General features: G+C 47.7%; 1 protein-coding gene across 1 annotated transcript in view; it reads right to left on the bottom strand.

The window, feature by feature from the left end:
* LOC119956268 (myocardin-related transcription factor A-like) overlaps positions 1-14,665 on the bottom strand; it is a 174,533-nt gene that overhangs the window by 118,846 nt on the left and 41,022 nt on the right. Inside the window, exon 3 of the mRNA XM_038783333.1 lies at positions 7,788-7,853. Coding sequence (XP_038639261.1) covers positions 7,788-7,853 — 66 coding nt within the window. The remainder of the gene's footprint in view (positions 1-7,787; positions 7,854-14,665) is intronic.

Below are 14,665 nucleotides of genomic sequence, written 5' to 3'. Positions count from 1 at the left end.
CAAACGTACAAGATGCTCGCAGCTTTATCTGAAACATACTCATTCTTTCCTGAAGATAAGGGACTCCCTCACAGACATCCAGCGCCCTCCACTGCAATACTCACTTCTCCACCCCTTCTACCTCCCTCTCTATCCCTCCTGAAGCATCTATACCCAGCACCCTTCACTGCAATGCTCACTTCTCCAGGCACAGTCAACCCCAGATTGTGAGCCAGCTGACCAGATGCTGCACTCCGCTGGACAGTGACCAAGGGGAGGAATATTTGCTGAATCTACCTTTCGTTTCCAGGAGTATTTACTGCTCCAGCTTCATAAACCCGGCTGAAATCAGTTAATAAACAGAAACAACAAAATCGTCATTGATGGAACCGGATTATTCCGACAGTGAACGAGGCCGTTATTCAGCCCAAAGGGACTGTACAGACTCTCTGAAAGAGCACCCTACTGAGACCCGCTCGCCCACCCCATCCCCTGCACAGCTTTGGACTATGGGAGGAAACCGGAGCACCCGGAAGAAACTCACACAGACACAGGGAGAATGTGCGAACTCCACACAGTCGCCCAAGGCCGGAATGGAACCCGGGTCCCTAGCATTGTGAGGCAACAGTGCTAACCACTATGCAACCATGCTGCACACTTCACAATCTGTAGCTGTTCAGCAAATTCAGTTGCTCTTTTTTTTTGTTTAAAGTTTTGAATACAATGGTGGGGGAAGGGGGTGAGGGAGCAGGAACACATTGCTGTGGGGGGTCGTGTCACTGGACTAGTAATCCGGAGACCCAAGCTAAGGCTCTGGCTTTCTATCCCACCGTGTGTGTAAAATGAACCCACCTGGTTCACTAATGTTCTTTAGCCGTACTTACCTGGTCTGGTCCACGCGTGACCCTAGATCCACAGCAATATGGTTGACACTTAAAGCTGCCCTCTGAACACCATTTCCCCAGGATTTCATGGCCTCATCCTGACTCTCCCTTAGTCTCGTGTGTGGCTGAAGAGCTATCTAGCCCTGTCTAATGACTGTATCGAGCCGTTTATAATATTATTCTCCTCTCCCGCTCTGTACTGATGTATGCTGAGCTGGGGTTTTTTCCTTACTCACTGCGATTTTTTGTTGTTGTTGCGTCATTTGTTAAAATATAAAATTTAATAAACATACTTTTTTTTAAAAAAGCTGCCCCCTGAAATGGCTTAGCGTGCCACTCAGTTCAAGTATAATTCGGGATGAGCAACTAGAGCTGGCCTTGCCAGTGATGGCCACAGAGCATGGAATCACATGGTGGCACAATGCCTAGCACTGCTGCCTCACCACGCCAGGGATCCGGGTCCGATTCTAACCTTGGATGTCGGTGTGGAGTCTGAACGTTCTCCCCGTGTCTGCCTGGGTTTCCTCCGGGTGCTCCGGTTTCCTCCCACAAGTCCCGAAAGACATGCCGTTAGGTAATCTGGACATTCAGAATTCTCCCTCTGTGTAACCCGAACAGGCGCCGGAATGTGGCAACTAGGGGATTTTCACAGTAATTTCATTGAAGTGTTACTGTACTTGTGACACTAATAAAAATTATTATTATTAAGTGAGCTATCGGTGAAGGAAACGAGAGGTTCGAGTGCTTGCTTGTGAGAGGTTGAGAGCCTGCTGTTTGGGTGTTGCTGCCTTCGGTCACTACACGTCACTGTGGAAATGTTTCATCCGAACTTCCCCACCTCTCACTTTCCTTCACCCTGTCACCAACACGGATGCAGCTTTGGGAAGTATCTGCCAACGCGCACTGCCTGGGTACCCACAGCTGCAGTTGGCTCGGTGCCCATCTAGATTATTTGAGGGGGATGCATTGCAGCTTTCAAAGCAAGTGAGGGATCTTATACACAATCTCAAAAATGTCCCACTGCACTTCACAGAAGGCGACATGCTTTGAATTGCAATCAGAGTCACAAAGGTAGGGCAGCACGATGGTGCAGTGGGTTAGCTCTGCTGCCTCACGGCGCCGAGGTCTCAGGTTCTATCCCGGCTCTGGGTCACTGTGCAAACTCCACACGGACACTCTCCCCATGTTTGTGTGGGTTTCGCCCCCACAACCGAAGATGTTGATATTAAGAAATTTTGAAAAGCATTAGCATAAATAAGTCCCCTTGGCATGACGGGATATACCCAAGGTTATTACGGGAAGCGAGGGAGGAGATTGCTGCGCTGTTGGCGATGATCTTTGCATCCTCACTCTCCACTGGAGTAGTACCAGATGATTGGAGGGAGGCGAATGTTGTTCCCCTGTTCAAGGGGTTGGTTTAGCTCACTGGGCTAAATCGCTGGCTTTTAAAGCAGACCAAGCAGGCCAGCAGCACGGTTCGATTCCCGTACCAGCCTCCCCGGACAGGCGCCGGAATGTGGCGACTAGGGGCTTTTCACAGTAACTTCATTGAAGCCTACTCGTGACAATAAGCGATTTTCATTTTCATTTCAAGAATGGGAATAGGGAAATCCCTGGGAATCACAGACCCATCAGTCTTACGTCTGTGGTGAGCAAAATATTGGAAAGGATTCTGAGAGATAGGTTTTATGATTATTTAGAAAAACAGTTTGATTAAAGATAGTCAGCATGGCTTTGTGAGGGGCAGGTCATGCCTCACAAGCCTCATTGAATTCTTTGTGGCTGTGACGAGACACATTGATGAAGGTCGCGCAGTGGATGTAGCGTATATGGATTTCAGTAAGGCATTTGATAAGGTTCCCCATGGTAGGCTCATTCAGAAAGTTAGGGGGCATGGGATACAGGGAAATTTGGCTGTCTGTAGACAGAATTGTCTGGCTGAAAGAAGACAGTGAGTGGTAGTGGATGGAAAGTATTCCGCCTGGAGGTCGGTGACCAGTGGTGTCCCGCAAGGATCTGTTCTGGAACCTCTGCTCTTTGTGGTTTTTATAAATGACTTGGATGAGGAAGTGGAAGGGTGGGTTAGTAAGTTTGCCGAGGACATGAAGGTTGGTGGAGTTGTAGATAGTGTTGAGGGTTGTTGCAGGTTACAACAGGACATTGACAGGATGCAGAGCTGGGCTGAGAAGTGGCAGATGGAGTTCAACCTTGATAAATGTGAAGTGATTCATTTTGGAAGGTCGAATTTGAATGCTGAATACAGGGTTAAAGGCAGGATTCTTGGAAGTGTGGAGGAACAGAGTGATCGTGTGGTCCACGTATATAGATCCCTCAAAGTTGCCACCCAGGTTAATAGGGTTGTTAAGAAGGCGTATGGTGTGTTGGCTTTCATTAACAGGGGGATTGAGTTTAAGAGCCGCGAGGTTTTGCTGCAGCTTTATAAAACTCTAATTCGACCACACTTGGAATATTGTGTCCAGTTATGGTTGCCTCATTATAGGAAGGATGTGGATGCTTTGGAGAGGGTACAGAGGAGATTTACCAGGATGCTGCCTGGACTGGAGGGCATGTCTTATGAAGAAAGGTTGAGGGAGCTAGGGCTTTTCTCACTGGAGCGAAGAAGGCAGAGAGGTAACTTGATAGAGATGTACAAGGTGATGAGAGGCTGGATAGAGTGGATAGCCAGGGACTTTTCCCCAGGGTGGAAATAGCTGTCACGAGGAGACATCATTTTAAGGTGATTGGAGGAAGGTATAGGGGAGATGTCAGAGTCGGTTCTTTACACAGAGAGTGGTGGGTGTGTGGAATGCACTGCCAGCAGAGGTGGTGGAGTCAGAGTCATTAGGGACATTTAAGCGACTCTTAGACAGGCACATGGACAGCAGTAAATTGAAGGGATGTAGATTAGGTTGATCTTAGATTAGGATAAATGGTCGGCACATCGTGGGCTGAAGGCCTGTACTGTGCTGTATTGTTCTATGTGCAGGCTTTGTGGATCGGCCACGCTAAATTGCCCCTTAATTGGAAAAAATGAATTGATTACTCTAAATTTATTTTTAAAAAGAGTCACGGGCAGCACGATGGTGCAGTGGTTAGCATTGCTGCCTATGGCGTTGAGGTCCCGGGTTCGAATCCTGGCCCTGGGTCACTATCCGTGTGAAGTTGGCACATTCTCCCCGTGTCTACGAGGGTTTCACCCCCACAACCCAAAGATGTGCAGTATAGGTAGATTGGCCATGCTAAATTACCCCTTAATTGGAAAAAATAATTGGGTACTCTAAATTAAAATAAAGTCACAAAGGTGGCCGTTTTATATTGGACATTCTGAATTCTCCCTCTGTGTACCAGAAAAGGCGCCGGAATGCTGCGACTTGGGACTTTTCACAGTAACTTCATTGCAGCCTATTTGTGACAGAAGATTATTAAAGCAAGGTGTTCATCTGTTTTTAATGCTGCTGATTAAAGGAGAATATTCTGCCAGATCACCCTTCCATTCATTGAAAAGTATCATTACAGACTCGAAGGCGAAAGCGAACAGGACCAACATCCTTCTCCGCCCACTGAAGGAGACAGATTGGACTTTTCACAATGTAGCAGAGTGAGAGTGTTAACTTTTGTTTATTCATTCAGGGGATGTGGGCGTCGCTGGCTGGGCTGGCATTCGTTGCCCATCCTCAATTGCCCTTCAACTGAGTGTCTCACTCGGCCATTCCAGAGGGGCAGTTAAGAGTTAATCACATTGCTGTGGGTCTGCAGTAACATGTCGGCCAGACCAGGTAAAGGTGGCAGATTTCCTTCCCGAAAGGACATTAGTGAACCTGATAGGTTTTATGACAATCAATGGACAGTTGTGATGGCATCATGGTGACCATCAGTGACAGATTTTCTTAATTGATTTCAAATTCCACCAGCTGCTGTGGTGGGATTTGAACCCGTGCCCTCAGACATTTGCCTGGGCCTCTAGGTTACTAGCCCAGTGGCATTACCACTACACCACCCTCCACAGGCAGGGATTGAGGCCCTGATTACTGGCTCAAAGGCGAGAGCTAACAGTCCCAATGTGACGAAGGAAACTCCGCTCCCAGCTTCAAAACGCATTTCCAGCTTTCAGAAACCAAACCTCAAGGCTTACATCCACAAGGCCGAATAAAATATACTGACAGCATAATAAACAGCATAATTCAACGTGCTTTTGCCGAAAAGTGCACAATGGTTTTGTTCCACTCAACTATATTGCTAATCTTCTGAAGGCTGTAAGAATATTGAGAGAGGGGGAGGCACGGCAGGGGGTGTGTCATAGATTCCATTCAAAGTAACTCTGCCAATACTTTGCCTTGTTCTCCTTTAAGTGCAGCATGTGGGGAAACATAGTACAGCACAGAATCAGGCCATTCAGGCCATCAGATCTGCACTGGCACTTGGGCTCCAAACAGCCCAAAGCTTTTTCCCAGAGTAGAGGGGTCAATTACATGGGGCATAGGTTTAAGGTGCGAGGGGCAAAGTTTAGAGGAGATGTGCGAGGGAAGTTTTTTTTTACACAGTGGGTAGTGGGTGCCTGGAACCCGCTGCCGGAGGAGGTGGTGGAAGCAGGGACAATAGTGACATTTAAGGGACGTCTTGACAAATACATGAATAGGATGGGAATAGAGGGATACGGACCCCGGAAGTGTAGAAGGCTGTAGGTTAGGTGGGCAGCATGGTCGGCACGGGCTTGGAGGGCTGAAGGGCCTGTTCCTGTGCTGTACAGTGTTTGTTCTTTCTCCCAAATCAGGCTATCCTCTCATTCCTTTCTCCCTCGGATACTCACTCAGTGTTGGCAAGTTCCACATTCGAAAAATTCCCTGGGTAACAGTTTCTCTCCTGAGTTTTTGAATGAATTTAGCGACTATGTAATATTTATGTCCCCTAGTTTCGGACTTCCCCACAAACAAAAACATTTTCGCTGCATCGGCTCCATCAAACCCCTTCAGAATGTTTCAAAGAACTCTTGCAGGTCACCGCCAGGCTTTTGAATTCGAAGGAAAAGGTCCCAAAAAGCCTGTTAAATCTTTCCTTGCAGATATACAATGCTGTGTTATAAAGAATAACATTCAGAATCACTGCAGCACACAAATCAGCTAACTCCTGTTATCTGCACTACAACGTCCAACGATATTCAAGCTTGACACCATCCAGGACAAAGCAGCCCCCTTTGATTGCTCCCCCTGCCACAAACATTCACACCCTCCACCACAGATGCACAGTGGCAGCCTAATAATACCACCTAGAAGCTGGTACAGGAATGTACCAAGGTTCCTTAGACAGCACCTTCCAAACTCACGACCTCCGCCATCTAGAGGGGCAAAGGCAGCAGATACCTGGGAACCCCACCGCCTGGAGGTTCCCCTCAAAGCCACTCACCATTCTGACTTGGAAATATATGGGCTGCTCCTTCATTGTCTCTGGGTCACAATCCTGGGATTCCCTGCCTGACAGCACTGTGGGTGTACCTACACCACAGGGGCTGCAGCGGTTCAAGAAGGCAGCTCACCACCACCTCCTGAAGGGCAATTAGATATGGGCAATAAATACTGGCCTTGCCAGCGACACCCAAATTAATGGGGGTTGTTGGGTTACGGGTATAGGGTGGATACGTGGGGTTGAGTAGGGTGATCATTACTCGGCACAACATCGAGGGTCGAAGGGCCTGTTCTGTGCTGTACTGTTCTATGTAGGAATTCTATGATTCACAGCAGTAATTAAGAGTCCAAAAGCACTTAATTGGCTGCAAATAATTTTAGGACATATTAGTGTTGCAAAAGACACAGCGGAGTGTCTAATGTGCACAGAAGCACTGCTGGTGTGTAACAACAATGTGTAACTATACAGAATCTGAAATGTAATAGAAGTGGCTCAAAGCTCTTGACAGGAACGTCATAAAGAACTGAACCACGGAGAGATACAAGGGCAGAAGACCAAAAGCCTGGACAAACAGGTGGGTTTTAAACATGCACCGCGAAGTGAAGACAGAAGTTTAGGGTGAAAGTCTTCATGACGCCTCGGCAGTTGAAGGCACGGCCGCCAGGATCTGAGAGGCTGGCAGAGGTGACTGAGACAGGGACAAACAAGACCATGGGAGGCCTAAACAAGGATGAGGATTTCCAATTCGAGGTACAGCTAAAGCAGGAGCCAATGTGGTGCAAATAGGGATACAATCCCCAGAGGTTTAGGAACTAGTTAAAACTGTGCAGCTTACTTGTTCTGAGCACTGGTGGATGATTCTCTGCAGGAAGTCCAACGAGAAAGATTCCACCAGGCAGTCGTACCTCATCTTGAAGTGCCTGGGAAGCAAGGCCATTAACACCACACGTCCAGAAACTGCCAGAGACATCCTTGCCCCTTCTCGTATTTGTTGCTGTTTTACTTACACAGGACGAGGAGAGGCCATTAAGCCGGTTCGTATTTGTCCAACTCAGGAAACCTCCTCTCTAACCAGGTAAACCAAAGGAGGAAGAACCATCTGAGTCAAACATGCATTCATCGTGCGCCCCGAGAGTTTCTTCCTCCCTTGCAGAGGGGAGGCGGTTCCAACATTGGGGTGTAAAATGCCACAAGGGCCTTTTTGCACGCAGATTCTTGCCAGTTCTAGGCAGTTTCTAACCTGGCAACAACGGTGCCCCCCTACCACCTTTGATATAATCTCAGGAAGTCAAAGCGTGACTTTGTGGCACAAAAAAGGAGCAAGACGATTTCATTCAGAATAGTTCACTTGTGGTGTGCTAGTAAATGCTTAAAAGCCAGAAAAGGATGAGAGGTTGGGGGGGGGCGGTCAGATGCGATCATTTTTAAAAACATGCACAGCACACAAACTACTTTCAAAATGGTATCGCCACCTTCATTTAAACAGAAAGCGCCAAGCAACCTCCAGTTATGACTGTTACTTACGTGGCATGATTCCCTGGCTTGCCAGCTCCTCCCGGGTCCGTCGCTGCTGGAGCTTTAGCTGCAGCACTGCCGGAGGGAAAGGACAGACATGGTTAGTGCTGGCGGCTAGGACTGCGAGCGCGTATAGTAATCCCCCGCTGCTTTGAGAAAGTTCTCCATTTTAACCTTCACTTTTTGCAGAAGTGGTCACAGATCCGACACGACTCCTCCTCCTCCCCCCCCCCCCCCCCCCCCCCCCCCCCCCCCCCCGCCCCCACAGCTTCTGTCAAGTCGGAAACGGCAAAGGCAGCTCTCAAGTGCGACAATGTTTTAACAATTCAATTTTGTTTTTAAATCGAGGTTTGAAGTAGAAAGCGTTTAAGCTGGTGTGTAAACCACAAGGCAGATCAGAGAGACAGCGCGATTCCTGTAACCCTGCAGTCGTGCGAGAGAGACGCGAATCAGTAACTTGGGAGGGTCACAGATTCCGACTGACCGTGTACACAATTCCTAAGATGGTGAGTGGATGGGACAGGGAACCCACAATTTCTCTCTACTCGAAGACTAATCAGTCCTTCAATGCTGCATCTATTTCTTCAATACTCTTACAGCTTTATTGACTCCAGTGAGTTACCCAGAGAGCCCTCCCACGTGTCGGTCAGCTTGCAAAGAACTTCCTGATTTCAACCCTCCATTTAACCCATAAGAGTTTGCCCGTCGGGTGAACGGTGTTAACGACAATCCATATTCATTCAGTCCAGAATGTTGGCATTACCTTGCATGTTGTTACATTGCCCTCTTTCTTTCGAGTCCAAATACCCCCCTCCCCTTTACCCATAATTCAACCATGGCCAACTTGATGCCTCTTTTCTGTGACCACTTCTAGCATTTACATCTCAACTGAACCCGAACTAGACATCGCTGACCCGAACTAGACATCGCTGACCCGAACTAGACATCGCATTCAAGAGGAAGTTTGACTAGAGAACTGGATAATTTGAGTATGGTTACCTCAGACTTGCAGTCATGACGATAACATTCTGCACTTGACAACTAAAAACACCAAAATCATTCAACCTTATCATGAGCTATTTCAACATCATCTTTCATCCAATTTAAAAGCAAATTGGGCATTGTGCGCATTAGTGGGAGAGAAAGAGGAGAGCTTGCGCGAGAGAGGACGAGAGAGAGGACGAGAGAGAGGACGAGAAAGAGCGCGAGAGAGAGAGCGCGAGAGAGAGAGCGCGAGAGAGAGAGCGCGAGAGAGAGAGAGCGAGAAAGAGAGCACGAGAGCACAAGAGAGGGTGAGAGAGAGCGCGAGAGAGAGAGCTTGAGAGAGAGAGCGAGAGCTCGAGAGAGAGAGCGAGAGCGCGCGAGAGAGAGAGAGCGCAAGAGAGAGCGCGCGACAGAGAGAGAGCAAGAGAGAGAGCGCGAGAGAGACCGCGCGAGAGAGAGTGAGAAAGGGATCTCGAGAGCACAAGAGAGAGTGAGAGAGAGCATGCGAAAGAGAGCACGGAAGCGCGTGAGAAAGCGTGCGAGAGAGAGAACGCGAGAGTGCGTGAGAAAGAGAGAGAGAGCGCGCGAGAGGGAGCACGAGAGAGAGAGCGTGAGAGAGCGAGACAATGAGAGAGCGAGAGCGACTGCAGGACCAACATAAATCCTTACATAAGCCCATAATCAACAAAATGATCGACACTGGATCCGCAAACTGGACGCAAATAAAATGAGCTGCAATGAGAGATAAATAGATGACCAAAATAATTCAAAACCACAACATGCTGGCCTCAGTTTATCGTAATTTTAAACTTGAGTGAAACACTTTCCCATTTGCACACCAAATGAATTGGGAGTTTGCAGACCTAATACTTTTATTCAAAATTTTGTTTCAAAATGTCAGACAACAGGGAGATTTTTTAAGAGCAAAACAAAAGGGAAACGGCAAAAATATGTTGACTTCCCTCAAGGTCGGAGGCCAATGTAAATCTGGAGAGCACGTGGTCAACTTTGTGATTCCTTCCCATCGCCTCCCCCCCCCCATCCCCAAATGGCGTCCATCTCGGGTTTCAGATGTGCCACCTGGGAGGTAAACTGGGGTAAAAACTGGTCCCAACTTGCCTCTTCCTTCTATTGGTAAGAGTCCTTCATTTTGTTCCCATTTCTTTCATTTTATTTTTATTGCTTTTTTTGGTCCGGGGTCGCAAATTGAGATGTACCTTTAAGTTGAGCGGAAGAAGTACAGAATTCAAATGGGACACACTGTCCCTGAGTTTTGTATTTGGGAAAGGAAATATCAGACTTTCCGGCAAGCAGCAGTTTGGAGGGATTCGGTTCAATGGGTTGGCCAGGGACAGTGTTCTGCCTGGCAACAGACTGCGATTGGTTCCTGCCAGGTGGACTTTTTCAGGGTGAACCCAGCAGAAGACACTGGACCCCCGCAGTAAGAAACTTGTGTTTCCTCCCTCTCTCGGCTGCTGGCTGCCTGCCTCTGTGCACCTATAGTGAAGACCAGCAAAAGCCAAAGGGAAAAGAAACATCCAACTGCAGACCTAAACTGGCGAAAGGAGCTTGGGGGGGTGTTTTTAGTTGTACTGGTGGCTGTACTTAATCAGGATGAAACTAGAGACATGGGATATTTGAGTAACTTTAATTTAACTTGTGTTGCGACCCCCGGGTCAATGGGGCTAGAATTGACGGCGGACTAGCCCCATTGACACTATTCAACACCTTTACATTAACGTGAACCGCCGAGCCTTCATAATAATAATCATCATCATAATAATAATAATCGCTTATTGTCACAAGTAGGCTTCAATGAAGTTACTACGAAAAGCCCATAGTCGCCACATTCCGCCGCCTATTCGGGGAGGTCGATACGGGAATTAAGCCCCTTCTGCTGGCATTGTTCTGCATTATAAGCCAACTATTTAGCCCACTGTGCTAATCCAGCCCCATATAGGGAAGACGGAAGACAACATACAGTGCCATCGGGACATATCAGCTTGGATACGGAAGAAAGCAGAAGGATATGCTGATAGGGCTACGGGAATGGACCAAAAGGTCTGTTTCCAAGTTGTGAATTCCACGTCATTCAACGTAAAATTAATTGACGAAGATCAACAACGAGTCCTCCTCATATCATTGAGTCCTGAAAAAGGGTGTTTGGTGGAATCTTTATTTCAACACCAGCCACACATTTTTCATATCGACGCTCACTTCAAAAAGAATGGCTTGCATTACATCACACCTGCTAAGTCTCAAGAGAAACCTCCCCACCCCAAAGCTTCGGAGCCAATTAAATACTTTTGAAGGGTCGCTGATGCAAATAGAAATTTGCATATCACACAGTCCTGCACGCTGTGAATGTGATGAGTTTGTCTGTTGTGGTGTTGCTGGTTGCAAGATGAACATTGGCCAGAAAACCTCCCCCCTCTTCTTCAAAGATGCCTGTGGCATCTCTCACATCCAGCCGAACAAGCAAAGTGCAGTTTGATTCAACGTCTGATTTGAAATAGGAGACCTCTGACAACATGGCATGCCTCAAGGGCTGGCGTGTCAGTCCAGGTGATCTGCTCATATTGTGGATTCATGAATCTAAAAGCGTTCAGAGACGGGGGCCACCAGCAACGAGCTAACATTATTCTTCAAAGGTTCCTCAGGAAGAAATTATTTCAAAATTGCCTTGCTGCCGTGTAACAAAACATTGCTTAGGATATCATAAATTGAAGAAGGGGGCAAAGAGGGAGGCACGGTGGCACAGTGGTGAGCACTGCTGCCCCTCAGCTGCAGGGAGCCAGGTTCAATTCCAGCCTTGGGTGACTGTGTGGAGTTTGCATGTTCTCCCCGAGTCTGCGTGGGTTTCCTGGGTGCTCCGGTTTCCTCCCACAGTCTAAAGTGCCCAGGAATGTGCAGCTTAGGTTATATGATGGGGGGGGGGCTGGGTGGATGGGTGAATGGACATGGGTGGAGTGCTCGTTCGAAGGGTCAATGCAGACTCGATGGGCTGAATGGCCTCCTTCTGTACTGTCGGGATTCTATGATTCTATGAAATTTAAAACTGAACTCAGACTAACTTCTCAAACTGAGCCAGTCAGCAGTACTCCGTGCTGTAAACAAGTGAGAAACGGATCACAAGGAGACAGGAGAAAGACTTGTTTGAGAGACGTTTGCTGCTTTAGGGGAACCTGCCAAAGGGTTCTCAAGGCTTTTATCTATTGTCTACATTTAAGCGTTTAAGTTCAGCCCTACATATTCTTTAACTTGTAAATAAACAAGATGGTGGCTTTTGCTATGATGGTTCTGCACTGAAGGCAAAATAACGAGAACACTACTCAAACTCCACTGATGAGGGAGTCAGACCTGCCACAAGTCCACTTACTGTTCACAAAGAAACATACCGCATCTTTCACAGTCGCAGATTACCACATCGCACTTCACAGCCAATTAAATGCTGTGTTATTGTTGAAGTGCAGTCTCTGCTGTAGTGTAAGAAACATGGCAGCCAATTTGCGCACAGCAAGCTCCCACTCAGGAACATAGAATTTACAGTGCAGAAGGAGGCCATTCGGCCCATCGGGTCTGCGCCGGCGTTGGAAAGAGCATCCTGCTTAAGTCCACGTCTCCACCCTATCCTCATAACCCAGTCACCCCACCTAGTAACTTGCCAGTCTGGTGAATGGGGTGAAGCCTGATTTGAAGAGATGGGATGCCCCTCCCTCTGATTTTGGTCGGAAGAGTGCAGACGGTGAAGATGAATATTCTCTCAAATGTTTTTTTTCCCCCAATTAAGGGGCAATGTAGCGTGGCCAATCCACCTACCCCGCACATCTTTGGGCTGTGGGGGTGAGACCCACGCAGGCATGGGGAGAATGTGCACACGGGCAGTGATCCGGGGCCAGGATCGAACCTGGGACCTCGGCGCCGTGAGGCAGCAGTGCTAACCACCATGCAACTCTAAGGTTTTGGCTTCTGTTCCAGTGTCTCCCAGTCTTTCTTTCTAAGGCTTCTTTGGAAGGGTCAAGAAGTTAATATCTACTTTTGTTTGGGTGGGTAAAACCCCTCGGGTTCGCAAGGCATTTTGGCAAGGGCATAGACAATCCGGGCGGGAGGGCTTGGCACTACCTAATCAGCTGCTTTATTACTTGGGGGCAAACATTGATATGGTGCAGAACTGGTTTAAGGATCCGGACTCTATATATGGGGCCGGATAGAGGAAGCTTTGTTTACAGGATTGAGTCTGAGGGCCTGTGTACTGCTCCACTCCCGTTCTCTCTGGTAAAATTTACCTCAAGTCCGGTGGTCATAGCCTCTATGAAGATTTGGAATCAATTTAGGCAGCAATTTAAATTAAGCTCGATGTCGCTGCCAATTTGTATGAACCGTAGGTTTGTGCTGTTTGCTTTAGATTCAATGTTTCGGGCATGGGAGAGGAAGTGGTTGGAGGGATTTAGGGATATATTTCTGGAGGGTATGTTTGCGGGCCTAGACGAGATTGTCGAGAGGTTCCAACTCCCGAGAAGGAATGTATTTAAATACTTTCAGGTATGCAATTTTGTACGTAAGGAGCTTCCTTCATCTCCCGGGTAATGGGTGTTCTTGCTTATGGATAGGGTCGTGTCCTTGGACGAGCTGAGGCAAGTATCTCAGGCATAGATGATCAGTTGTTGGCGATGGAGCAGCCATCACTGGAAAAGGAAGATGAGCTGGGTTTGGTCTTCGGGATGTGGGTGGGTGGAGGGGGGGGAGGCTCTTCATAGGGTTAACTTCACCTCCTCGTGTGCAAGGTTAAATCTGATACAGTCCGAGGTGGACCTGACCAGTGTGCATGAGTGGGTTATTCTCAGAGGCGGAGGACAGATGCAAACTCTGCTCTCAGGGGGCTGGTAAACCACATGTACGTATTCTGGCACAACACAAGCTCGATAATGACCAGGTCGTCTATATTTGTGATGATGACTGAAGAACAAATATCGGACATGATGTCAGGGAGAACTCTCCTGCTATTCTTTGGAATATGGCGTTGGGGTCTTTCACTTCAACCTAGAAGGCTGACGAACCCCGGTTTAACATCCCACCGGAAACTCTGTTTAACATCCCACCAGAAAGAAAGAGAGGCAGTTCACTCACTGAAAATGCTGCAAAACAGCTGGAAGAGAAAATATCATTTTAAAGTTCAAATGTTAACAAAACACCAACAGTATGTCAGGATCCCTAGTCCTGGGTGCTACACAGTCACTCCTGCTCACGGTGTGGAAGTCAAGAGATAACTGAATCAGACTTTGCATGATGCCTTCCAGGGCAATACATTACTAACCAACAAACCCGCTAATTTTATTTTTTTGAAGTGCGCCGGTGATTTGTTTAAGTTACGATCCCTTTAGAAGTGTTTTCGCACAGCCACAGACATTCAATGGGTGTTGCTGTCCCGTATATTAACAGGATGCAAGCTGGGTGACAAAGCCGAAACCAAGATGAGGAGCTTTTCTTTACCGAGAGAGTTTATTAACTTGTCGAGTTTCGCAACTCTCCTCCCACACATCCCAGCGTCCCATCTATCCCCATATCTGTCCCCAATAGGGGCTGGTTTAGCTCATAGGGGCTGGTTTAGCTCACTCGGCTAAATCGTTGGCTTTTAAAAGCAGACCAAGCAGGCCAGCAGCACGGTTCGATTCCCGTACCAGCCTCCCCGGACAGGCGCCGGAATGTGGCGACTTTATGTGTTACTCACAGTAACTTTATTGAAGCCTACTCGTGACAATAAGCGATTTTCATTTTTCATTTCATCAGTGCTCAAAGACAAATAATCGCCTGCCTCTCTTAGCCTTATTGTAATTTACATTAACAAACCTTAACAGCGTAATTGATGAGATTTTTTTTTAAAGTAAAGGGCAATTTAGCATAGC

This window comes from Scyliorhinus canicula, chromosome 23 (genome assembly GCF_902713615.1).
Source record: "Scyliorhinus canicula chromosome 23, sScyCan1.1, whole genome shotgun sequence".
NCBI lineage: Eukaryota > Metazoa > Chordata > Chondrichthyes > Carcharhiniformes > Scyliorhinidae > Scyliorhinus > Scyliorhinus canicula.
Note: the sequence above shows the minus strand (reverse complement) of the source record. Positions and strands in the feature narration are given on the sequence as shown.